Below are 24,749 nucleotides of genomic sequence, written 5' to 3'. Positions count from 1 at the left end.
AATAAAATTGAATGAATTCAACACAACATTTTTGTAAGTGTACATGAATAGAAGTAGATGAAGCCAATTTGTTTTCATGTATCTCCAATTTTTCACGCATTGACATGCTCCAGAACTACCACATATGCTTACTTTTTTGTAATATCAAGAACAGCGGCAGTTTTTTTGTGTAGCTCAACATAATGTGCAACCCCAAAAGATTCACATTCAACGGTATCGCCAATGTTGCATATAAATTTATGTCAGCTGTGTGTGCATTCAATATTTGTTTTCAGTCATACCAAAAAGTACATAAAGGACCCAACGAGACTGTTTTAATAAAAATTTGATTACATAGAAGTGTAGATAGAATTCATTTGGATAACAAGACAGGCCAGACTTCAACCTGACTTCCGGGTTGAGTGAACACTGGCGCGTTTTGGCTGCCGCTGCTCAACCCGTATTGTTTTGTGTTTTTTGTTATTGTAAAGTGTCCTTGGGTGTCTTGAAAGGCGCTTGTAAATAAAATGTATTATTATTATTATTATTATTATTATTTTGACATGATTCCTGTGTGGTTAAACAAAAACTTCACAGTGTCATTTTATTTTGAATGTTGAACTCATGGTCAGGAAGAAGCACAGTGGAAATAATTTACAATGCCGTGTTACACATACATCTTTTTGGGAAAGGGGGAGATTTCATTGTACAGTATATGCATTAAAAAATCTTTGTATGTGATTTTCTATACAGTATACCTAATCATCAAAATATTGAAATTATGGCTGTTTGATGCGCAAATACTTTATGATGATTTTGATTTTGCAATGGGATGTGAGTACCAGTATTCTCCCGACTGGGTAATTAAACAACCAATCAGTCCATGTTTAATTACATAGTAATTACATAATACTCGTTTAAAGAATTAAACAATTACATTGTCATCCATTTGCTGTATTGTAATATTATTAGTATGAAAGCAAAATATTGATTTGTGTGATTCCCACACCCAGCTTCTACGCACGAACAGTCTTGCTACAAAACAAACTACACATTGAAAACATTTGATTCAAACGTATGTTGCATGTGCCAGTTTAGTCTCCCATCACATCCGTGGTTTTGGTTTGTTGCTTGACAGAGAAGCCAGAGCGATTCTCTTGTGTGTTGCTCATTGCTTTTGACAGCATGTGAGACAAAGCCTTTTCCCATTCACAGAATAGCAGCCATGCTCCTCTTTCTCCAGAGAGAACTTGAAGTGACAAACCTGAGAGGGGGAAAAATATAATAATTGACTCCAGCTTGGTCATGCGCACATCTTTGAATCAACTTTGTCATCTGGTTATGCCCATACCTCACATCTGTAGCATTCTTTGTGGAAGATGCGCCCATCACTTTCAATATGTCCTGGAAGACTCCCATCACTGGCTATAATTAGCTGGTGGCAGACGCTGCACTTCTTAGCAAACATCCTGAATTCATAGAAATCAAGAGGAAATGGAAAACAAGGTAAGTCCGACAGCAAACTAGGAAAATGTGACAGCTTGGAAATATGCTGTGTCAGCATATTAAATATTGGAAAGCTACAATCGTTGGCTGTTATTGTCATACCTGCTGTAGTCCAGATAGCAATAGACTTCTCCACTGTCGGCCTGCATGAAGTTTTCCAGTGGTTGTTTACAAGTTGCACAAGTAAAACAAGAGGTATGATATGTTCGCTGGAGTGCCCGAATGAGTTGCCCTCTTATCTTTTCACCACATGACCAGCAACGATCAAGACTGTTCTGCAAGAACGAAAAGAACAGATATGTAAAAGAGTTGTTTGAATTGGGTTCTTTTTTTGTATCTGGAAAGCAACAATAATTCCCTCAAAGTCCTGCAGGCTTTTGGTTTACTTCTTAGACAGTGCAGGAAAATATTTGTAATGAAAAGTTTCCAAAAGGCAAGAAATGTTACCCAATTTGACCTAATATTGCTAAACGGTCAGAATGAGTTTTTGTGGATTCTCCAAATTTGAGCATCCCAAAATTTGGTGTTGATGGCTGTCGGGGTTGGGGTGGGGGGGGGGGGGCGGGGGGGGAAATCCATTCAAATTTTGAAACTTGCAGGTTCAACTATATGCAGTGAAGACTTTACCCCATAGCACGCTTCACATTCGGGGATTTCAGCATTGTGGTAGAACGGTTTTCCAGCCAGAGGGCTACGACAGGTCCTGCACGTGAAGCAGCCTTTATGGTAAATCCGCTTCAAAGCGGTTACCGCTGGTTCAGAAAAAGGTATGGGCTTCCGACAGAAACCACACAAGCCTGCATTGCATGCAAATTAAGAACAGGTTAGATTGCATACATCATCAATGCCTGAGAGATGTTAATAGAAGTCAAAAAAAAATATTACCTCTGCCCTCACTGGGATAATCTTCATGGATCTCATTTGGCGGTGTTTTTGCATTCGTTCCACTAGATGGCGCCACCTTAAATGCAAAGCAAATAGTTTATGTAAACAAAAATGGCAGAAACAAACCCTGTACACCTGCATGTTCCTCAAATATGTGCTTACCTTTACCCGCAGTACTGATTTAATTCCAGTAGATGTTTATTCTTTTGTCTGTATACTGGTCTAAAACCGTGTTGCAACATGCTGAGAGCTGTTCTAATGTTTGAACTGATGCTTTCTGCCAACTTCGTTGCATTACGTCATCGCTGTATTGATGGAACATGTAATTCCTCATCTAATCCTCATGAATGTCTCGGAATGTTCTTTATTTGCAGGGGGAAAAAGGCCTTCTTCCTTGGTATTTTGTTGGTCGAAGTGATAAGCGGAAGCATGGAATTTTTAGCGACTTAACATTAACGTTTACCTCTTTGTTAGGACGTGGCGGCTGGGGCGAAGACGGAGGGCGTGAGACAGGTTTCTGGGCAGGAGGAGGTGACGGAGTGGGTCGTGGCGAGGACGGAGGGCGTGAGACAGGTTTCTGGGCAGGAGGAGGTGACGGAGTGGGTCGTGGCCAGGACGGAGGGCGTGAGACAGGTTTCTGGGCAGGAGGAGGTGACGGTGTGGGCACCGGATCCGGGGGATATGAATGCAGCAAAGAGGGAGGAGAAGGAGGAAGAGCAGGGGGTGAAAAGACATCTGATGATCCTGAAAGGTAAAATAGAATATTTTTCACAACATAAATTAATCACTCGAATACCTGAGGTTCTTAATTTTTCATCTTCACCCATTGCATGCTTCAGACTTTATGGGAACACTTTGGTGTTGTGTTCTGTTCAAAAATCTGTGACCACTGTGGACATCGAAACACATCTTGGAGGGGGGCACATTCTGTTGCTCAATAAACACTCCCATAGAGGCGTCAAATTTTAGACTAAATTTAAAGCAGTCAAGTCACTTTATACTTGGCAAGGCCACTCGTTACGGGACATTGACAGGAAGCGATGTGGCGTATATGCAAATGATCATCACTTGGTTTTCTTATTTTTTTACCCTTGTTCGTTTTTATTTTAATTTCAATGTTTGTGGCCCAAAATAAGTCACATCACACATAATTTAAAAAACATTAATTCCAGAGTTTCGCACAAAAAGGATGCACTGCAGTAGGTGGCGAACAATGACTCATTGTACGTGTTTGCCTGCGAGTGCTCCTCCATGATGCTGACACTAACTGTGACCCAGTGCACAAAGAAAGGCAACTCCATATTCTTGTTTCCATTTTCATTTCCTGTAGCTTCATAGGGAAATGCACATATAAAGTAAGTAGGTATACTGTAAATCAGGGCTGAACATTCAAACCAACATCGCAATGTAGTAGAATACAATTTTCAAATGGCAGAGGCTGCAACTTCAAAAATAATAAAACAAAACTCTGCCTCCTATTTTTGGACCAATAAGCTTTATGTGTGTGATAGATATATAAAGATTGCAAGAAAAAGTGTTGAGTAAGTTAAGAACTCTAAATGAAGTACATCAACTATTTTATATTAATTAATGGTTCATTTGAACACAGAGAAACATGCGTACAACCTGCATACATCTTAAGAGTAAATATACAGTATATGGCAATATCATTTTGTCATAAATACCTGCAACATCCTTATTGTCGTTTTCCCACAACATTCCCATGTTGTGTCCCGACTGGACAGATGGACGGCTCTCAGAGCTCAAGGACATTTGGGAAAGCTCTTCAGTTGCAGAGCTGTGAGACCCTGGGCTTCTTTGAGAAGGTCCTGCATGCACCCATCCCTTTTTGTTGCCACTGTGTTGCTTGGCTTTCGCTTGGTGAGGAGTTGCCAAGGTGATGAAGACACTGGACACTTTCTTGCTTGAATCTCCCGATGCCATGGCCGTGGAAAAACCTATTTGTGGTTAGCATGAAGTTCATACTGAGCGACTGGAATTAAATGTACTGAATATGAGATGTCTTTTTGAATAAAACCTATTAACACACTCTCTATTTTATTTATTCTAGATTTTTATTACGTTGTGTCATCATCCGCAGTGGTTGAAAAAAGTCCCAAGACTATTTTGAGAAGTAGAGATGAGAAAGTTAAGATGTCCATTTTTTTAATGTAAGAGAGTAAAAGTAAAAAGTCATTAATAAAAAAAGGTAATCTGACGTAAAGTACAGATATGTGACAATCCTACTTTGGTACACTAACAAAGTATTTGTGCTTTCTGACTTTTCCACCACTCAGCCAGTCATGTCCACTCGGTTGTTTGAATGAAAACGTGGACAGAGAGCTTGCAGTTACTCCCCAAACAACACGACAGGAATTATTAGATAAAACTATTGTTTCGAACTGCTGTCTGGACCTAGTGTTGCCATTGGCACCCAGGGAAGAGATGCCCTGAGTGAGAATGTCATTTCACCATTGGCATTTCCACCACAACATATTTTAGTTTAAAATAAAGAAAGAAACAGTCAGTGCTTAGTACCTGAGAGGTGACGTGATGGTAGTTTCCTGCCTGCTTCCTTCGTCGGCGTCCCAACAGCACTGTGTTACTTCTCGATTTTTCTTGATGGACTTTACTCTAAAGAGTGCGCTTATAACGACAGAAGGCCACTCCTTGTCAACTTCCAACCTGTTACTCTTGTCCCTGCACGCCTCCTCCTCCCTTTTTCTCTCTGGCTGGCAATATCACTTCCGTACTAACCGTAAAAGGTAAACTGTCAGTCTTAGGGGAAAATATGATGTACTTGTCTGTCCATCCATTTCTACTGCTTATCGCATTCACGGTCATGGGAAAGGTGGAGCCTATGCAAGCAAACTCTGCCAGAGGCGGAGTTCACCTTGGACTGTTCACCTGTCAGTCGCAAGGCATGATGTACAGTATTGGTGCACCACGAAAACATGTTTTAACCACATGTTGCTGGCTTGACGTATTTTTCAATTTATTTCGCACGACGTAGATGGTATTGTATAATGCCACTGAAGGATTAAAGAAAAAAAATGCAGATTCGCCATTTGAGCCAAGATGCATGAGATGGATATACTAAAACAGAAAGTCAGGCAATGCTTGTGCAATTCATACTTCCACCTTTTTATCAAAGCTAGTGCCATAAAGTATATGATAACGTTTTCATCATCAAGATACTTATGCTATCTTTCGGCTCATCCCCAGGGCTTTTCCAGTAACTATAATAATTTCCCTGCATCGCGTCAGGACTTTATACTGCCTCTTTTTTGTCCTCCTCTTCCTCCTTACACAATATTTTCAATTTGACATGGTATCAGCACATGTCTTGTCACGTCCATTTGGTTCATGCACATACAGAGCAGAACATAATCTGCACGTGGAAAAAAAAAAGATGGGTTGTTTTCTTAACCCACTTGCTGGGCAGCTTTGTATTTTGAGTAGATTGGGTTAATTGTTTGGACCCAGCAGATTGGGTTGACGATTGGATTTGGGTGGGCTGGAGCTGGTCGCCATTATCGATGGGTATGCAAATATAATGCAACATTCTTTTACAATAAATAAATATGTCCATATTGGTTGAGCTAGGATGGCTCATTGGGTACCACCACTTTGGACACAGAAATTGGGGTTCAAGTCACAGTCAGGTTAAATGACCCACCCATGGAAACCATATCATTATTGCTGAGGTGTCTCCTGACATGGGAAACTTGCTTGCTCTTCTTAGAAAATGTTGGTAAAAAAAATTATTGTGTATTATTTTTAACACAGCCATACTGATAACCTTGCAAACCATTTCTCAGTAGTTTTAACTCATCACAACGGGTAGTTTTTACCACTTGTTGGATCAAAATCTTGACCTAACGTGCTCAACTAAATGCACTGGTTATAAATAGCCCAGGACCCAGCGCTCGGTTAGCTATTTCACCCAATTTGGGTTACTTTCAACTCAGCAGTTTTTAGAGTGTCCTTATTGTCTCCCATATCTCACGTAGTCAGTTGTGCTCATTCGTGATCCTAATGAGGATGAGCACTCATGAAATTGGATGGATGGGTGTTTTGAATACCGCATGGACTGACCCACATATAGCAGCAGGACCAAAAGTAAACTTACTTTTTGTCCTAATAATTGATGTAAGTAAAAACGAGAAGCTCGCCATAATGTGGGAATAAGTCTTGTCATTTATAATAAACATGATTTGTATTGGAATTAGACTTCAATTATCATCTGCTCTTTGATGGTGTGTTAGTCGGATGCTCCCTCTTTCTGTAACTGGAGCCTTGTCCGATCCGATCCGATCCTGGGCAATCGGCCCCCGTCAGGGACTTGCCCCCCCTCCCGGGTCCCACACCCGGCACGAATCCCGTTGGTGTCTTGCAAGGTTCCCCGCCTTGTCCATATTTGGTCATGTTGGTGTCCTCTTCTTCCTATAAAAGGAGACATGTCCATATTAAGGATTGATATCTGGCTATATTTTCCTTGAATGCATAGGGGGGAAATAACAATAAATATTAGATTGTAGTGATCGCAGCTTTTACGCACAGACCATTAACGCAAACTGCAGCAGGTCTTGAGAAAACAGGAGGCAGACGGCTTCTCCCAGGAAAGTGACGAGGACGTGGAGTACGTCGGACCAGTTTCCCATTGTCAGCATTAGCACCAGCAGGGACCCCAAGCGCAGCACGACAGTGTGCAACAGGGTGTCTGTGCCCATCTGACGTTGTTGATCCTCTGGGTAAAATGGGAGGAAACGTGAAGCACAAATATCAGGTCAAAAGTCTCCAATATGTCAATAAATCCCAACTTTTGGAGTGTATACATTTTTGGTTTAGCACGATGAACTCTGTGATTGCGTTCCACCAGCCTCGAACACATTGTGAAAATGATTCTTCTCATTTTGTCTGTTTCATAGCAAGATTTAAACTTGCAAGTTCCTTTTTGGAAAAATAGTTGTCAGAGTGGATGGAAAACTTGAGTTTATTTAGTGACCAAGTTGCTAAAATGGTAACGTTTCTCCCCTCTGTTCACAGCCATGTTGGTAGTAGAAGCACTGCATGTCAGCTTGCGGCAGTGGATGGAAGGATGCAGTTGCTATCTATTAAACAATTCCCATTACATTTCAGGGTGCATATGGGCATTACTTTCAATTGAAGAGAGCCAAAAAGTTTGAAAACCTTATTCTGAAAGCGTGAAATCCTTACTAACTGAGCCTCACCTTGATTATATACCACCAGCATTGTGTAACAAAGTGTGAGGGGAGTCCAAAACTTAAGCGCTTCCTTCTGGGAAAGGAAGTGGTCATAAACTGTGGAGAAGGAGGCCACCACCGCCACGGCAAATACCAAGACAACCAGTCTCTGCAGAAAGGCCATCAGGGTGTGTCCTGAGGACAGGAGAGTGATGCACCTCCCACAGTAGCGCTCAGTACTGTGCAATGGGTAGAGTCGGGCCACGTGACTCCACAGAGAATTGCAACAGCCTGCCAGCGCCCAACTGAAGGCTGCGGCCAGGAACAAGCTTATGGAGCTGTGCGGCGCTCCCTCATGGAGAAAGTACAGAGTACAGGTGATACTGCAACCCAGGGAAAAGTGGCTCTGGATGAGGACAAGTCCTAGGCCTCTGCCGCCAGCATCCTATGACAAAAGAAAAGCACATTAGAAACTACAGTAGTCTTAACTGGGAAGACAGTATCTGCTTCTTTGTCTTGACTCACCAGGCGTGCGGATATCCATGCAGAAACGGCTCGCAGGGAAAATTCCAGAACTATCAGAGAAGAAACCCGTGGACCAATCAAAGACAGGATGCCAGTCAAAGCCCAAAAGTGGACTAATGATCTCCAATGGCCGCTAAGGGGGCTTTTTGACGACGGTGTCTTCTCCTTGTTCTCTGTTTCAGAATCACTGCTCAGAAAGATATAGAAGAAAAATAACTTTTTTTGCATCTGATCATGTACAGCAGGGATGTCCAAACGTTTTACTCCAATGTCTACAAAAAATGATTCAAGGGTTATTTTGACATTCTTTTTAAAAATTTACTTCATACACGAAAACCAATTCACCAGTCTAGCGAAAGTTACTCAAAGCATTTGTATATCATTTCTATACTGGGTGTCCCAAAACTGTACATGAACTTTTTATTCGATTTCATTGCAGTTTCCATTCAGACGTGAAGTCATCGGCGTTTAATGTAACGTGAAGTACCAAATGATGTGATTGGCGGAAAACAAGGAAGTGAAAATCAGACAAATTCCTTCCGTTCTCCTGCCGCGCCACCCAGTGTAGAAAGTAAGTACTACAAGGCAGGCATTGACCGGGGCCGTACATGTCAATTGCTCTTTTTAGTACGGTATATGCCAGCCCGCACAGGCTCCAAAAGGCCCCAGGCAGTAGTTTGAACATCCCTGATGTTCTGTACTCCATAGCAAAAACCTCACCTGCATATTTGAGTGAAGTAGTACACTCTCATCAGGCTGCACAGCACTGATATTCCACATGCAGCAACAACACCTTTAAAACACGCAGACAAAACCACACTAGTTTATACATACAAACACTTGACTGACATAATTACCCACAATTCCCTCAGTATCAACTCACCTTGAAAAACGCAGTCAATTGGATTGGATTCAATAGGAAGGATCTCCAGGATCCAAGAGAAGGGGAAAAACATTCTTGTGTTTTCCTTGTGTATTATTACAGCAACGGCGACATTAGTCTGACAAACTCCACGCCTGTTTATGGTGGAATCCCGAAAGCCAAGCCTCTGGCTAAAGATTAAGTGGATCTCCCCTGGTGGCTGCTGATCATCGAGAACACTACTGACACAGAGTTCCAAAGGTCAAAAGTGATTTAACAGTGATTGTCAGTGTAATCACTGCTTGATGAAAGAGGCTGAAAATCCCCTCAAATAAAACAAGCTTGAATATCAATAGAAAGCAATCAGAGAGACTCAGACTGTGTCACGCAAAGTAATGTTTAATCCAAAATGTTGTGCAGATCTTATTTTTTTCTTCCCAAACAAAGAAACATGAATTGAACATTGAATTACTTACATTTGTTGAAAAAAAATCCTCCACAAGATATATTTTCAAAACAAATCAAACTAAAGGGCAAGTGTTAGTAGGTCACCTTGATATTTCTTAAAACAGTTTGATTTTGCAATGTGTTTTAGAAACAAAGGTACTTGAGCCCAAAGCTGTAGGCAATGTGGCCAAATTTTGAGTTCAAGTAGCATTTTTATACTTTTGTGAAAAGGTTCCACAATTACTTATACTCTGGTCAACACATGCATAGCCCATGTTGTAAATGTCTACTTGATTATACAGTAATTATATTGGACGTGAAGTTACATTTGATTAGAATTATGCAATTAACAAGATCCTTTCAAAAACTACCGTATTATATTTCCTAAAAAAATGGATAAAAATTATTCCATTTAAATATAGTATAATATATTAACATTTATTACATTTCAAATCCATGTAAAGTGAAAATAAATACAGTATGTTTTGTAAATTTGACGACAACCCTGACCAATTTGATGAGCTGGAAAAAAGTATAAAATGAGGCTTAAAAAGGTGGCATGGTAATCGACTGGTTAGCATGTCCGCCTCGCAGTGCAGAGGTGCGGCGTTCGATTTCGGCTACAGCCTTCCTGTGTGGAGTTTGCATGTTGTCTGCGTGCTTACGTGGGTTTTCTCCGGGTACTCCGGCTTCCTCCCACATTCCAAAAACATGCACGGCAGGTTAATGGAACACACACTATTTTCATGGTGCACGTACAGCCAGTTAGCTACTGGAACTGCATAATCACGCAGTGAATAACAGTTGACGCGAATGAAGTCTGCCGGGGCTGAGGTAAGTCACTGGGTCCCATCAAATTTCTGAATTTACTTTACAGGGTCTTTACTTATATCTTATACCGCCTTTGTGTCATTTTCAACCAAAAGACGCCCATTCTACAAATAAATAAATAAACACTAAAACCAAATTTAGTCAGCATCTGAATAATTCGGCGATTGCTTTAACCACTACTGCTCACGTATTAACGTTTACAAGGGCCACAAAACAAACCATCACACTTCAAACATTTGACAGGAGCTTCTTGTCCGAGCAGCAGGTGCTCATCATTGGTCAAGTGGTTCTTTGTAAATCATTCGTAACATCTCCATGGGATGATTGTTCTTCATTACAGTAAAGGAGTTACAAGTTCAGAGTTTGCACAATCTTGTTATTCTTGCTGTGTGTATTTTGAAGGATTCAGCCCTGCCCGTGGGTCTGCCTGTTTTTCACGGCTTGTTGCCTCATCAGATCCCAGAATAGCATGCTGAGAACTGTGTGTGGAGCCAAGCGCAGAAAAACCGGGCCCATGCCTTTGTACAGACCGAGCAGTCCTTCAGCTTGGCACACTTTCAGCATACAATCTGAAAAGCCATTGTAGAGTCGTCCCTAAAAGGAACATTGGGAGAAAAAAAACCCCATCACTCAACGCTTGTTTTCGCAGAATCTGTGTGCAGCAAGTGGAATCTCACAAATACAGTCGAACCGATTGTTGTTGTTTTTTTTTTTGTGGCGATGTCACCAGAAGTATCTCAGTGATGGTAAAGTGTTGAAGACGTCCAAAGAACAAGAAATGGAGCTTGATTGTGATGTGGGAAGTGGTATACATGTCTCTGTTCTGACAATAAGTCGACATCAATAATGAAAGAAGAATGTCGTGTACACCAGGAAGTCAGACTGCTTTATGCTAAAGTGAAGAACGGGACCTCCATCACAAGTTCTCTTCTTCTGCAAGTGTACCAATGTGTCACACATCAAAGTTATAGCTGTGCATGAGCTTGTTCAATATATTTTGTGCTCTAATATGGAGCGTTTAAATTCTTTTTAAACTTGTACAACAACTCACAATAGTAATTACAATGTGAGAGTTCAGCAAAGCTGTATCATCATAATTTGCGCAACCCTCAAGTTTCAAGGTCCATCCATACATTTCCAATACCGGTCATCCTCATTATATCACAGGTGAGTTAAAGCCAATCCCAGCCAGTGGCGGTTCATGAATGTCATCACGCTATTTGACAACATGACTGTCAACACGTTCCATGACGTTGACAATTGGGATGGGTGGTAAAAATAGTCATCCAAATCATAGAATAATACAAGAGACTTAACAGAAATCAGAGGCACGCCGTCGTCCAAGAATGGCTTAAATTTAAACTCAGAGGTTAGACTGCAAATGTCAAACCTTGAACCCACCCTGTGAAACTCATCCACTGGCTGGTTGTAGAGCCGCGTACTAATGACATCAAAAGGTGTCATGGTGATCGCCACAGCAACCCCGCTGATGCTGGCTGCGATTAAAGCCACAAGCCAGTTGGCTCCAGGACTGAACCACTGCAAAGACGAAATGGGAAAGGTTTGCAGCAGGTGCTCACTGACGTGCATCTGAAAATGGCAGCTGTTTATAGCTGCGACTACTGCACCTGGGAATGTAACACCCATTCCTTGGCCGAGGTGAAGGTTGCCAGTTGAGCAGCTGAACCAACCATGACGCGGGGCACGGCCCCGTTCACGCCCCTCCAGAGTCCAATTAAACCCTCTTTCCTATAGATGGTAACAAAGGCATCAGACACACCCTGGAATGAAAGAAAAAGTCACACAATAGGTGATAAGGACGCACATTCCATCATCTAAAATCAAACACAGTGATTGGCGTTCTCACACTCATATCCACGGACAAGTTAAAGTCCAGCTGGACTAAGAAGCATATTTTGAGATATGGGTGGAAGGACCCAGGAGAAAACTCACGCAAGCAAGGGAGTACATGCAAACGCAACACCGAGAGGTTCCAACCAAGAGTTCCTAACTATGATGCGGACATTCTAACCGCAATCACATCATGCGACCTCATGAAAAAAGCATCTTCAGTCTTTACAAATATGAGTGCAAATGAAGAACCGTTTCACAACTACAGTACCAAAAGCGACGCAGTAGGCTGCTGTAATAAGAGTCATTTTTCACAGAGGATAAAGAATTCATGCCTGTGAGTATTGTTATATTGTCCGTCTACATGTACAGGAGTACCATTTCGAATAAGAACATGAGGCTGCATGCAAATCTGGCGAGTGAAACACAGTGGAATGAGATACTTGAATATGTTGGTCATACCACATGGTTATGCTGATGGCCCACCGCGATGGCTTCTACTGTTTGAGCCTGCAGATGTGTCTTCACCTACAAAGGAGACAGAAAATATCGGCCTTTATTCACTTTTAAAAACAGATTCACATTAAGGTAGTATCACTGTATTTTACGAATTGAGAGGACAATCAAATATCAAACATAGTTATCTAGCTCTTGATAGGTAAGCGAGGTAAGACAGCTGTGGTCAAAAGTTTGGGCATTTGCCATGTTTGTGATTCATATTGTTTCTTGTCTTAGTGAGCATTCAATAGTAAATACCTCTTTGAATTAAGCATCTCTAATTACTTCTTGACATTCCTGAGCAAATTGCAGAATTTCTGAAGCAGGCTAAACATCAAAAATTGTATAAATTTTGTTCATATTTTACATTGACTCTTCAAACTTTAAGATGATTCTGATTCTGATGAATGTCTTCTTGTCAACATCAGAATCAGAATCATCTTTATTGGCCAAGTATGTAGAACACACAAGGAATTTGTCTCCGGTATAACACGCTGCATTAGTATCATCGTAAGCAAGGACATGACAAATAGGTATGGAAGGACATTTCGTAATGTAAGTGAACCGTAGTGCGGTGGTACCACCCAGTGACAACTGTGAGACAATGTGCAAAGTATCAAGCAGAGCTAAAGTGATCAGTGGTAGAATACAATACTATGACAGTTTGTACAGTTGGTGCAGAAAATCATTGAACCATTTTAGAGTGACCAGTAGCAGTATTTGTTGTACAAGAAGAGTGACTACGTCAGTGACTGTTTAGGGAGTTAATGGCTAGAGGGAAGAAGCTGTTTAAGTGTCTGCTGGATTTGGTGCGCATGGATCAGTCAACATTTGTGCTGACTGAGAGTATAACTTGTTCTGATACTTAATAATGATGTCATTTTTTTGTTTGTCTTTTTATCAGTTGCACATATTCATCTTCATTCACATTTGACCCAGTTTGGTTCACGATGTTTTGTTCGCCTCTGTGGATGAACTCCTCTTTCCTGTTCCTGAATAAACACCATTACATAATCTGTTGAGGAAGTATGATCAGTTTGCGCGGAGAGTACCCTGAAGCCTCCTGCATGACGCGTCTTCTCGTGTCGCAGAAGACATGTCATCTTCCATGGTAACACTCACTGTCAAAGGTTTAGAATCTTTGTGGAAGCAGTTGTATTATATTCCATTGTAGAAAGTGTGTTAACAGTTTACTATTCTATTTGTATTCTATTCTGGCTACCTAACATCACTTTGGTTTGATATGGTCAAAACTGTTCTGGCTTGTGATACTGCTGCAGGAAATCCATCCAATTCAACAAGGATGAGAAGCCAGCACTGACACAACACTGTAAATACAAAAACATTTGAAAAATATTTATGTCATTTAAATACCTGAGGTGTATGGAATTGCACTGGATCCAAAGAAGGTTCTGCTTCGTAGATACATGTCTCATTACGGAGTCACTTTTGGGTTTCTATTCTCAAGCTTTCATCCATTTAAATGATTGTTTGTATCTAAATTCACACACTTAAAAATGTAACGCCACTGTCAGTGTCAGCCGAGGAGGAAGCGAACTGGAAAGCTACACGAGTGTTACTTCTCATCACGGCGATGTGAGGATTAAAGAGCTCAAAATGGTCAACTATATTCGATATTGCTGAATGTTCTTACCAATTACAGTAAAAGCATTGAGAGGATTCACTTGTTAGATAATTGTCCCAAAAAAAAGGATTTTAAGCACATCATTGTGTCACATAAGTGTTTTTTTTAAAATTATCTTGGCTGACCTGACCTTTGGCAATTCATTGACTTGTTGCATCTGTGAAACATATGAGGACAAATGTGCAATCTCATCAGGTTGGGATTCAGCGACCTACTTGGGGTCATGTTTCCACACAGAGCAGCACAACGACACAATGACCGACATCTTGTACAGTATGCGAATAGGGAAATAAAGTTTCCTCGCTTACCAGGTAGGCAGGGGAGGCAATGAATGCCCCAAGCGCCCCGGCCCCCGCCCCTGATAGGACACTTCCTCCATGGTATGACGTGATGCCTCGAGCTTCACAGTAGGAAAAACAGCCCAGCCTCACGCCGTTCATCGCTCCTTGGTAGATCAAGCCGACGGAAAGCCCCTTCTGAAGGCCCCGGAGCCCATCTGTGCGGCCCACCACCCAAAGGGCCTGGAGGACCCCACGGTAGTGCCTCTGGTAGGTGCCCCGTGCACGCAGCTCTCCTTGAAGCTGCAGTCGAGTCTTGACCACTTCTAAAGGGTTGGTGAAGACACAGGCAGCGCAGCAGGCCAGGGCACCCAGGGCGAAGTCCAGAGGTGGGGTTGGTGAGGGGGCGAAAATGGCACGGGGCACAGGTGACGCCGTGGACGCCATCATGTGGAAAGGCTACTAAACTGTTAGGAAACCTGCAGGAGATCACTTGTCATGTCTCAGAGGATTGTCACACTTTGCCCTTTGACATGAAAATTGTCTTCGTCAATAAGTCACTTGAATGGAACAGGAAAGCCAGAAGGAAATGTTATCAACCTTTTTTGCATGTCTGACATGTCACATACCACACTGCTGCGTAAACGGCTCCCTTTTCTGCTATCAAGGGAGGCATCGTCTGCAACAAGACAATGGGTTGCTTTTAATGTCCAACTCAGGGCTTTTAGTCATGATTTGCCTCAGTGTGTTCTTATAACTGTGAATCCATATAAAACCATAATTATCTCACCCTATTATTAGATACTCAATAAATTGGTGGCTCCATAATTACCGGTAGTCTTTAAATCAGAAGTCAATGAAAATAGAGTTTGTTCAACTATTGTTGAATTACTTTAAATGCTCACTTTACTTCACATATATCAAAAATGAAGACAACGTGTAATTTTGCGACATGTTTTAGTAAAAAAAAAACATGAATAGACATACAGAATATGATTTGCTTTAGAAGGGCACTTAAAATGATCGACAGATATGGAAAAAAGGCCTTAGGTTCAACCAAAGTTTCTGACACCAGACGATTAAATGATTTAGTGCAGAATGACATTGAAAAGTTTTGTTTTGTTCAAAGTGGACAGTGGAGTTCTAGTTGCTTGCATGCATATTGAATCCCATAAAAACACTTTAGCAAATCAGTCCAAAATCATTTCAAGCCCATGTAAGCATCAACTGTGCTGATACGGTCAAAGGCATTCAAATAAACAAAAAAAAAAACGGCCCATGCATGACGAAATGTTTCATTGCTGAAAATTACACAGAAAGCTGTCCTGTTTGAAGTTCGTGCATTATATGCAAGTTGCTGCCCTGACCGCTTGAAAAAATATTTTTGAGTCCGCTCATTTAAAGCGATGAATGACACTAGCAGTAAACACACAACAGTGATGATGTGGTCAAAGTTATTCAAACTAGTGAACAAACGGATGAATGAATTACACTCACATGACAAAGTGTCGCTCTTCGCATGAACTTCAGTCTGACTTATGTTGAGTGTTAGGGGATCATGTCCGGCTCCATTCTTCCCTTCTCTCAATGTAAACATGTGTCCGGAGCGCATTCATTGTCAATGACTCCGCCCACCGACCAGGCGGCGGCCAATAGGCACGCTGCTCATACTGCCACCTCACCAGTTTGCGAATCTCCACCAATCAAGAGGCTCGCACGGTCTGACAATTGGAAGTTCTGTGGGTTGAAGGTCACCGTTAATTAGAGTTGGGGGGCCGAGTAGAGTCTCGGGTGAACCGGGTAGAACACTGCTCCTGAATCTAGGTCAGCCTTACATAAGATTGTGTAAACAATTTCATTATCAATGGGCGCAATTCTGTACTGCAATGATATCTATAAATCAAAAATATGGGCAATTTCTGAAACTCTAAGTGCACTGCAAACAACAACAACAAAAAAGTCAATTATTAATGGTGGTGTTATTTTCCGGAGCCGCTAGAGGACGTACATTCACAAGGATGCAATGCACTGATTGACCATCCAAGCAGTATTTGGACACTGCCCTTTGACAACATAATCTGAACATGGTTTATGCAAAGAAATGGGAGAGGCATTTCCCACTTAAACAAAAAAAAAGATCTGTGCTTAAACATAGCAGACAGGGACAAACAGGAGACGTCGAGGCCTTTATTGTTTACTAAATTTATAGTATAGTGCCACATCTCTCACAACTTTTGACCACCACTGTGCAGAAACGCGAGCATACACATACATACAGTTTTCAATGTAAACATTGCAGGCTTAAAGATTGATGCCAAATGCAAGGTCGTCACACATTTCTGTCAACAGCATCCTCCATTAAAAGTTCAGAAGACGACAAAAGTGGAAATGTTATGCTCTGGTTGATCAGCCTAACAGGAGCTAATAATGTTATGTAGGATCAATGCAGTCAAAAACGACCTGTCCGCAGTCATTTTTAATCCAAGTGTGGCTAAGATTTTGCAGAAGCCAGGAGGGAAGAAATTGTGAAGTGGAACATCTGATAGCCCGATAATCAATTCTTCCACCAGAAAAAAGGCCTAAAGTGTTAGTTCCCTTGTGTGGTCACGGGCTGAACCCCTGTACTCCCAACCCTGGCGTTGACCTCCATTATTACCTCTTTGCACGGACAAAGTACAAGGCGTTTGTTTTAGGGTAGTACTTGACATTCTGTTTCTTGTCCATGAGGCCCCCGAATATAATAAGCTCCCCCCTCCCTTGAACTACAGTGTGGAGGCTGGTCTCTGGTGGCCCCGTAACCGCAGCTGGGGTCCCGTTTCCATAAACTCTCCAAGCAACGGTGCCAGCAGCTTTTGCACGTGACACATCCAACACGTACATCTGCATTGGCTTGCAATTGATACAGACCGACTGATACAGAGGTTTACCTACGTTCAGACTCTGGGGAGGATGGTGGCCGAGGCGCCGGGCAATCGGCGGGATAGCATGTCCGTCTGCTCCTACAACCTGCGGGGGGCTGGAGGAGGAAGCCGGGGGAGTACCGGAGGGGCACGCTCCTGCTCCGCCACTTCCTCCTCCAAGAGGAACTCCCTGCGTTTGAAGGGAAGGTGACGATAACGAAGAGGGTAAAGATGAGGAAGATGTGTTTTTGACTGCCTCCAGGCCTCGTCGTAAGGCAGCGGGGGACACCGCTCCCGGTGGAGTGCGCGGGGAACCCGCAGGAGGTGTGTGCAGGCCGTTAGTGCTGGGCACTTCGGGATGGTGTGTGGCCTCCCAGCTGTAGTCTGTCGAGGCAGGCGGATGGGGGCGAAGAGGCGGGGAAGCAGCCTGTGCCGGACTGGTCCGCGGCGAAGGGGAGGAGCCATTCAGTAATGGCGGATGCGGAGCCAGAGGGGGGCTGTCGGGACATTGTAAAGGAGACGGATGCTGGGAAGAGGACGGGCTACCGTCTCTGGCACTTCCTCGGGCTGAAGGTCGGGGCCTCAGTGTGCCCCATCGGCCGTTCACGCACGGAGCCTCTTCGACAGCGCCGAGAACGACGCCGGCCGCACCGCTGCGCACGGGAGACTGAGAGCGCAAAGAAGGTGGGTCCGGACCCAGAGGGGAGGGTATGGCACTTATGGGGGAGGGCCGAGAGTTAAGACTTGGGCTGAGTGGTGCGCGGCCGGAAGGAGCCTGTGAGAAGACCACCACACACTGGCCCACCTAGAGGGAGAGTTGAACAACACACATGAGAACCATTTTTATTGAGAATTTCAGTGAACCCCCATTCATCGCTGTATGCACAATGCAGACCCACCCAAAATAGGTAACAATCTTAGATACAAATACCATCAGACAGAAAAAAAAGACTATGGCTCTCATTTCCCACATGCTAGATCATTACAATAGTTATAAAAATCCATAAAGAACAATTATTCAAAAAAGCAATTTAGTGGGGTGGTGAGCAATGATATAGCCGGGGAAAAACTGCATGAACATCAATATTAATTAGCAAGAATTACTCTGCAAGCTGGGTGGCACCAAAGCTCTGGGGCACCATGGTCCTCGTTTTCCACCTGCAGCTGCTGCCACCTCCAGGTGGGTGCGTCTATATGAAGCAGCCAGGCATCCTTGAGGAGCTTTAACATATGGTAACACGCAGGTAACTCGATGTGTGAGGTTGCAAACACCCCCAATGGATATCATTTCCATCATTATTGGACAGTAATTCCATCCATCCATTTTCCGAACCGCTTAATCCTCACTAGGGTCGCGGGGGGTGCTGGAGCCTATCCCAGCCGTCTTCGGGCAGTAGGCGGGGGACACCCTGAACCAGTTGCCAGCCAATCGCAGGGCACACAGAGACGAACAACCATGCACGCGCACACTCACACCTAGGGACAATTTAGAGTGTTCAAACAGCCTGCCATGCATGTTTTTGGAACGTGGGAGGAAACCGGAGCACCCGGAGAAAACCCACGCAGGCCCGGGGAGAACATGCAAACTCCACACAGGGAGGCCGGAGCTGGAATTGAACCCGGTACCTCTGCACTGTGAAGCCGACGTGCTAACCACTGGACTACCGGGCCGCCCGGACAGTAATTTAAAATATTAAATCATAATAGCTTCTGGATGGAAAAATGACAAGTGGCCAAATTGCAACTGCATTACACTTACAGCATTGGGACCTCCACAACCTCCCAAGATGAGCAGCGTGTGATCATCAATCACAATCTGTCGGGAAAACACCAAGTCAGAAATAATTTGCATTGCCGACAATACTACTTTCAATGAGTCAACAAACTACTGTCTTTAAAAAAAAAAAAAAAAAAAAAAAAAAAAAGAACAACAATAAAAAAAAACATTAATTAGGTATGGTTCTCCTACCTGTGACTGCCCACCTCGTGGGTGGGGGCACGGGCCAGATATAGCTGGTTTAGACCAGGACCACTGTTCCAGATCCAAAACCCACACCTCATTACTCCTGGTGAGAACAAACAGAAGTTAAGAGCCACACAATTAGATGTAAAAACGTAAAATATATGCTTTGTATTGTACGACGCAATAAATAAATCCAGGATAAGAATCATACATTTGCCGTGCTCCTAATGAGCCTCCAAACACCACCATGACACTTCCAATTACAGATGAAGAGTGGCCAGCCATGGGCGGCGGGCCTTGTGTTGTCACAATGCAGTTCCACCTAGGACAGAAGGAATAGATAGGCTGTAAATAAAAGAAGAAATATAAAATAGTCCACACAGTCAATTTCTTCCCCCTCACCAGTTCTTTGAAGGGGAGTAGGTGTGGATTTCATCAAAAAATCTCTCTGGTTGGTGCAATGGGTATGGACTTGGTCTCGTCCAGCCTCCAAAGAGCACTAAGAGATCTTTATGCATCACCAGAGTTGCTCCAGCTTTCGGTGATGGATATGAGCCTGGAGAGAAGAGAGCATTGATGAATTCAACGTATCTTCCGATTTGGCGTGTGGGTCCAGATAACAAAGACACGGGAGGAGATTGTTAACTGTTAACCAAACACGACTGCACAAGTTATTCAGCCTGTGGCTCAAATTCCATGACGGGCACTTGAGCAACTACATCCTTCAAGTTATACACCCCAAATGCTTTACATTCCAATGTAGTATGGCAGCCCGAATAACAGAATACATAACACTTAGGAATTTAAATTACACAGATGTGTTTAGTGAATTACGGCATCCAGGGAAGATCAATTTTTTTGGGAGTGTAAGCATCGCTAATTGCATGCTGTAGTGGTAGAAATGGGCCACGTAATTACACCTTAGTGTCTTACTATTGCACCGCTGATGTGAATAAAGACGGCCAATTTCAATGTCGCAAGTCATGTCAGGACCCAAGTGCGTCATTAAGCACAGTTTAAGCATACCTCCAACCCCGTTCTTCAATCATGCATAATGTATTTAGAAACACACTGTTATTGCATGGTCATTGAAAAACATCACATGAACCCGTTTTTCTATTCTTTCCGCTGGTTACAAAGGAGAAAGTAAGACTTGTGAGCCACAGACAAAAGCGCCTGATTTCAATCGCGCAATCTGTGAAGGCGATCAATTGCTTGATGTGTGTAAATCATTAAAATTCCAACATCCGTTTTTTTTTTCCCAACGCAGCAGACAAAACGTACAGTACAGTTTTTCCAGACTACTGACTTAACACCATTGGTCAAGCATGTGTCAAAATTTCATTTATGATCACAGACAACAGCCTTTCTTTCATTTGCCCTATTTTATTTTCAAACTGCAATCAGTCTCATCTCGCATGGGAACTTTTTTTCAATGTATCTGATTGTCCTACCTGAAGCTAGAGGCCGAATCCACTCCTTGCTGTTCAAGTCCAGTCTCCATAAATCATTAAAGGCAGCATTGCAGCTACTCTGGGTACAGCCCCCAAACACATACATGGATTGGTTTGAGTCGTAATAACATGCACCTGCAAGAATAGTGGACATTTAAAGAGACTTGAAACGGAAACAAAGAAGATGTGCAAAGAGAGAGTTTTAATATTTCGCCGCATAACCATAGCATTCAGCAAAGGAGAATCATAACTTTTTTTAATGATGGCTACTATATTTCCTGAAAACAAAGCCTTAAGTCTGGAGCTTCATCAAGGGATTTTGTGAGAAGACAGAAATTCATCTGACTCACATTCAAAAATCAATGTGGAATCTAAATATTTCACCATACCCGTTAATCATGATTTGTATCAGAGTCAAGCCTTGTTGTTTTTTTTTAAGTGTTATATTAACGATTAATATTTTATTATTAATATTAATTCTTTACTCTTCAACAACGATTAACAACTGGAACTGATTCAAAATTGATTATTTCCAATATCAAATGCAGACAAATCACATTCCGGAGCCAATTTTGTTCCACATTGGCTAACGGCTGAAAGGTTTTGTTAAGTTTCATCCAACACTGATTGATGAGCAATCCATTTGCCATGCATGGAGGTGTGTATACTGACTGTGTGAAAAGCGCTGCGTAATCGGCGTTCCTGGATACGGATATGTTCGACTTTCCCATTGAATGTTTCCTTCCTGGACGGCTCTCATGAAACCATGATAGCACTGGTAAGCGACACCTGGGTAAAATAAATGATTTGCAACAGAAGTTCCTTGAAATGATTTGCAACAGAAGTTCCTTGAACATTTAACTGGCCTTGCTTGCAGGCTGCATCGTTAAAATAAAAAGCATTTACCTTTAATGAGGCGATACCATTGCTTGCATACAAGTGCAGCCGTTTTGTGCTCCTGGTAAGGTGACAGGAAGGACAGAATGTATTCAAGGACTTCCTCTGGCAGCTCCATCATGGTTCTCCCTCCAGCTTTGGCACAAGTGTCCACGTCCCCTTCTTCCCGATAGGACCCTATCTTTGCTTCAAGGGCCTCTATTATTCTAGCGGGGTCTGCGCCATCGTCCTCTGTGTCCATGGCAACAAAGCATCTGTCATCATGGTTGGTCGTTTGGGACATTATGGTCTGTTGAGACAGAGAACACATAATGGTTGATACATGTGCGTGATGTTCATTAAGAGAAATACCCTAGTGGAATTGCAATGCAGTCAGAAATGTATATGTACCCACAGGGATTCATAAAGTATATGATTATTATAGGACGCAATGTAAAGTTATGCCCATAAATATTCTGAAATATGCTCTAACTGCAGACATCCAGCTTTAATTGATGAACAACACAGGAATTCAAATGATTTATATGTGCCTCCAACTTTTTAAGGGACCAAAAGCATTTGGTACACTAAAACATATTTGCATTTGGAATCTTTTGACAAACTGTTATAATCCCTACGCCACTGACATTATATTCAGACGTAAATGGCCGAAAAATCAAAGCTAAAAGTCTGCAGTTAAAGCAAAACTTCTTACATTTCAGTTCCATTGTGGTGCCAAGGGGATGAGAATTGTGTCCATGTCAATTATTTATGGACAGGACAGCAGATGTGCTACATTTGCAACACTTTTACTGAAGTTAGCTATGGTTATCAATCTGGTTTACTATTTTAAGGTCTCTACTGCAGTAAGATGTAAAGGCACCTTGTGGCAAGTCCATTCAAATGAACCCACTAACAGTAACTAGCTTGAGATTTGAACACGGTTCTCTTTACCCCTTGGACATGCGCCGGTTTTAATTGTTTTCATTATTGTTTGAGACGGGTGGTCCCCTTCGCCGAACTAGACCCCCCCAAAAACATCCATCCCACTATGTCGTGAGCAACAACACTCTACCTTAGCCATCGCATCATAACGGGTATGCTGTGGTACTCCCGTTTAGGGCAAATAAAGCAAAGCGACCGGCATGATCGGCGACTACCGAGGACGTTCAAAAGCAGCATTTTGGAGAATGTCTTTCAAATCATGTGTTTTAACGCTCGTTCCACTGGGTGTTATGCTCACGCCGACTAGAGCTGGCTAACGTTAACACTAGCAGCTTGGCTAACGCCTAGGACTGTTTGGATAGTCAAAGGTACGACAGCGTTTTCATTCAAGACACAACCAACAAGTAAATTAAAAACCTTGCAATCACTTCATGGTGCAATGTTCCAACTACTCAACAGTCTCAGTTACATTAGAAAACGGGTGCTAAATTGTTTGTGCACAGTTGATAATCTGCGCTAACGTTAGCTTCGAGAGAATCTACGATAATTAGCTGCTCCTACAGGACACATCTTTTGGTCAGGCTTTCTAGTGAATGACGCTGTCACTTTCAGGCCTTTCTACGGCGGGAGCTTCGACAGTACCGTCGTTTAAGACGTGCTCTTCCGTGACTGTGTTTTAAAGCTTCGCTTGTCCCCGAGTATCAGCTCCGGCGTGTCCTCAGCAGCCTCCGAGCGGTCGCCATCTCCCATGTACCATCAGCGTCCTCGGCAGTAGCAACTGTGCGCGCAGCGACACTCCGGCGGCGGCGGCAGCAGGAGCAGCAGCAACAGCCACGGGTCCGCTCCACTGGCTGGGAGGGTCCGCTGGTTGGGGGTGGTCCGAGGCAGCTCTGAGTACAGTACAGTACAGTACAGTACAGCACAGTACAGTGAAGTACCACCCATTTCGCTGAATTATTTTGAACTTAACCCTACTTTTTTCGAGAGCAGTCTAAAAAAAGCACTTTAACATAAAAACTGAACGTAATGTCACCTTCTCTAATTGTCTCCAACTGTTCGACGTTTCAGTACTTTCAGCCCAACTGTCCATTCTTGGGAAATATTATAACAGGTGGCGGGAAAGCAAAGAGGTTGTGGCTTTCAGTGACTCTTCCAGTGTGCCCCCCCCCAAAAATAAAACTCCCCCATAACTTTTTAAAATATTGGTGAGGGGAGTTATGTAAGTAAGAGTTAATGGCACCAAACATTAAATGTTATTCCCTTAAAGTTCATTTTAAAATGTCGGTTCCAATAATGTGCTTACTTGAAAAGTGGGTAGCTTCAAACAAAAGGTGCTCTGTCCTGAGATGTTTAACACATCTAGATGTAAATACCATGAAATAAAAGCTGGAATTCTGAACTTTTGTGTGATATTCATCTTTTGATTGGAAACCCAAAGGTTTACAGGATACAACAAAAACAAAGGCAATGACTTTGCCGTTCAATACTTTTGGAGGCGATTGTACTTCCAAGAGGGCTATTGCTGTGGACTGCATTTAGTGGAATTTGAATGTTAATATTATTATTATGAGCGATAGTCAAAATCTTAAGTCTCGAGGCTAGAACGTTTTCCAAAACAAATCTTATCTGCTGCACATTGGCCTTCTTTGGGGTAGAGTAATTAGGCCTTGGTTTATAAAAAGACTGGACTCTGCAGGCAGAGACAACTCCGGGCTGCAGTTTCGATGACTGAGATGTTGCGTTCAAAGCCGGTGGTTATTTCCTCATAGTGACACAAATGTACGTTCCAGTACCATTTCCACCAGTGCCTGTCATAACATTTGTCACCCTTAGAACTTCTTCTCCGTTAACCTCTGCGATGTGTTTGACTCCACAAGTCTATTTAAAAATCTGAATGAAACGAATCTTGAGCAAAAAAACCCACTAACTAACAATTGTAGTGTTGGCAAAGTTATTGATACCGTCCATGCCATCACTCTGCTTCTTTTTTTAACAAATAAATGCAATAAATCTTTGTTATGTCTGTTTGCAACCACATTATGGAGAGTTAGGTGTGAGAGGTGCTTGCGAGAACAATGCCGAGTGGACGTGACGCCA

General features: G+C 42.7%; 4 protein-coding genes and 1 long non-coding RNA gene across 8 annotated transcripts; 1 reads left to right on the top strand and 4 right to left on the bottom strand.

The window, feature by feature from the left end:
• Window positions 1-569: 569 nt before the first annotated feature.
• Window positions 570-4,314, bottom strand: fblim1 (filamin binding LIM protein 1). Its single transcript, XM_086118902.1, has 7 exons — window positions 4,056-4,314; window positions 2,834-3,114; window positions 2,371-2,446; window positions 2,113-2,282; window positions 1,588-1,760; window positions 1,331-1,448; window positions 570-1,243 (listed from the first exon to the last, which is right to left on the bottom strand). Exons 1-7 carry the CDS (start codon window positions 4,312-4,314, stop codon window positions 1,148-1,150), a joined length of 1,173 nt encoding a protein of 390 aa, XP_085975028.1. The 3' UTR covers window positions 570-1,147.
• LOC147201437 (uncharacterized) lies at window positions 2,973-4,420 on the top strand. Its single transcript, XR_015101701.1, has 2 exons — window positions 2,973-3,121; window positions 4,116-4,420. It is a non-coding gene; the product is annotated as an uncharacterized LOC147201437 (long non-coding RNA).
• A 2,130-nt stretch (window positions 4,421-6,550) lies between these two features.
• Window positions 6,551-9,196, bottom strand: LOC147201436 (transmembrane protein 82-like). Of its 2 annotated transcripts, none has more exons than XM_086118367.1 (6): window positions 8,986-9,196; window positions 8,823-8,895; window positions 8,103-8,289; window positions 7,605-8,022; window positions 6,936-7,120; window positions 6,551-6,816 (listed from the first exon to the last, which is right to left on the bottom strand). In XM_086118367.1, the coding sequence occupies exons 1-6, from the start codon at window positions 9,056-9,058 to the stop codon at window positions 6,613-6,615; spliced, it is 1,140 nt and encodes a 379-aa protein (XP_085974493.1). In that variant the 5' UTR covers window positions 9,059-9,196; the 3' UTR covers window positions 6,551-6,612. The 2 variants fall into 2 exon arrangements, with proteins under 2 accessions (XP_085974493.1, XP_085974494.1); XM_086118368.1 differs by having other exon boundaries at window positions 6,720-6,816; window positions 6,932-7,120.
• Window positions 9,197-9,347: 151 nt separating this feature from the next.
• slc25a34 (solute carrier family 25 member 34) lies at window positions 9,348-16,152 on the bottom strand. 3 transcript variants are annotated; one of them, XM_086118369.1, is made up of 7 exons: window positions 16,012-16,152; window positions 15,115-15,193; window positions 14,545-14,993; window positions 12,556-12,621; window positions 11,871-12,023; window positions 11,644-11,781; window positions 9,348-10,836 (listed from the first exon to the last, which is right to left on the bottom strand). In XM_086118369.1, exons 3-7 carry the CDS (start codon window positions 14,962-14,964, stop codon window positions 10,648-10,650), a joined length of 966 nt encoding a protein of 321 aa, XP_085974495.1. In that variant the 5' UTR covers window positions 14,965-14,993; window positions 15,115-15,193; window positions 16,012-16,152; the 3' UTR covers window positions 9,348-10,647. The 3 variants fall into 3 exon arrangements, with proteins under 3 accessions (XP_085974495.1, XP_085974496.1, XP_085974497.1); XM_086118370.1 differs by having other exon boundaries at window positions 15,144-15,193; XM_086118371.1 differs by lacking the exon at window positions 15,115-15,193 and having other exon boundaries at window positions 16,012-16,126.
• A 535-nt stretch (window positions 16,153-16,687) lies between these two features.
• fbxo42 (F-box protein 42) lies at window positions 16,688-23,567 on the bottom strand. The gene is made up of 10 exons (XM_086118707.1): window positions 23,295-23,567; window positions 21,738-22,017; window positions 21,504-21,620; window positions 20,832-20,966; window positions 19,780-19,933; window positions 19,589-19,699; window positions 19,384-19,480; window positions 19,174-19,230; window positions 18,519-18,635; window positions 16,688-18,219 (listed from the first exon to the last, which is right to left on the bottom strand). The coding sequence occupies exons 2-10, from the start codon at window positions 22,009-22,011 to the stop codon at window positions 17,167-17,169; spliced, it is 2,115 nt and encodes a 704-aa protein (XP_085974833.1). The 5' UTR covers window positions 22,012-22,017; window positions 23,295-23,567; the 3' UTR covers window positions 16,688-17,166.
• Between the last annotated feature and the right edge of the window lie 1,182 nt (window positions 23,568-24,749).

Source organism: Hippocampus guttulatus, chromosome 8 (genome assembly GCF_054856545.1).
Source record: "Hippocampus guttulatus isolate MCC_2025c chromosome 8, RoL_Hgut_1.0, whole genome shotgun sequence".
NCBI lineage: Eukaryota > Metazoa > Chordata > Actinopteri > Syngnathiformes > Syngnathidae > Hippocampus > Hippocampus guttulatus.
Note: the sequence above shows the minus strand (reverse complement) of the source record. Positions and strands in the feature narration are given on the sequence as shown.

Bases quoted from the DNA above. Each gene is read 5' to 3' on its own strand.
- fblim1 (XM_086118902.1), bottom strand. From the start codon at position 4,314: ATGGCATCGGGAGATTCAAGCAAGAAAGTGTCCAGTGTCTTCATCACC. The intron at 2,447-2,833 runs GTAAACGTTAAT...TTTGCATTTAAG, and splicing joins CGCCACGTCCTAACAAAGAG to GTGGCGCCATCTAGTGGAAC. The intron at 2,283-2,370 runs GTAATATTTTTT...CATGCAATGCAG, and splicing joins TTATCCCAGTGAGGGCAGAG to GCTTGTGTGGTTTCTGTCGG.
- LOC147201436 (XM_086118367.1), bottom strand. From the start codon at position 9,058: ATGTTTTTCCCCTTCTCTTGGATCCTGGAGATCCTTCCTATTGAATCC. The intron at 8,896-8,985 runs GTGAGTTGATAC...CGTGTTTTAAAG, and splicing joins AATTGACTGCGTTTTTCAAG to GTGTTGTTGCTGCATGTGGA. The intron at 8,023-8,102 runs GTGAGTCAAGAC...CTTTTGTCATAG, and splicing joins CATGGATATCCGCACGCCTG to GATGCTGGCGGCAGAGGCCT.
- slc25a34 (XM_086118369.1), bottom strand. From the start codon at position 14,964: ATGATGGCGTCCACGGCGTCACCTGTGCCCCGTGCCATTTTCGCCCCC. The intron at 12,622-14,544 runs GTAAGCGAGGAA...TCTCCTTTGTAG, and splicing joins TTGCCTCCCCTGCCTACCTG to GTGAAGACACATCTGCAGGC. The intron at 12,024-12,555 runs GTATGACCAACA...CTTTCATTCCAG, and splicing joins GCCATCAGCATAACCATGTG to GGTGTGTCTGATGCCTTTGT.
- fbxo42 (XM_086118707.1), bottom strand. From the start codon at position 22,011: ATGTCCCAAACGACCAACCATGATGACAGATGCTTTGTTGCCATGGAC. The intron at 19,700-19,779 runs GTGAGGGGGAAG...CTTCTGTCCTAG, and splicing joins TACTCCCCTTCAAAGAACTG to GTGGAACTGCATTGTGACAA. The intron at 19,481-19,588 runs GTATGATTCTTA...TGTTCTCACCAG, and splicing joins TCATTAGGAGCACGGCAAAT to GAGTAATGAGGTGTGGGTTT.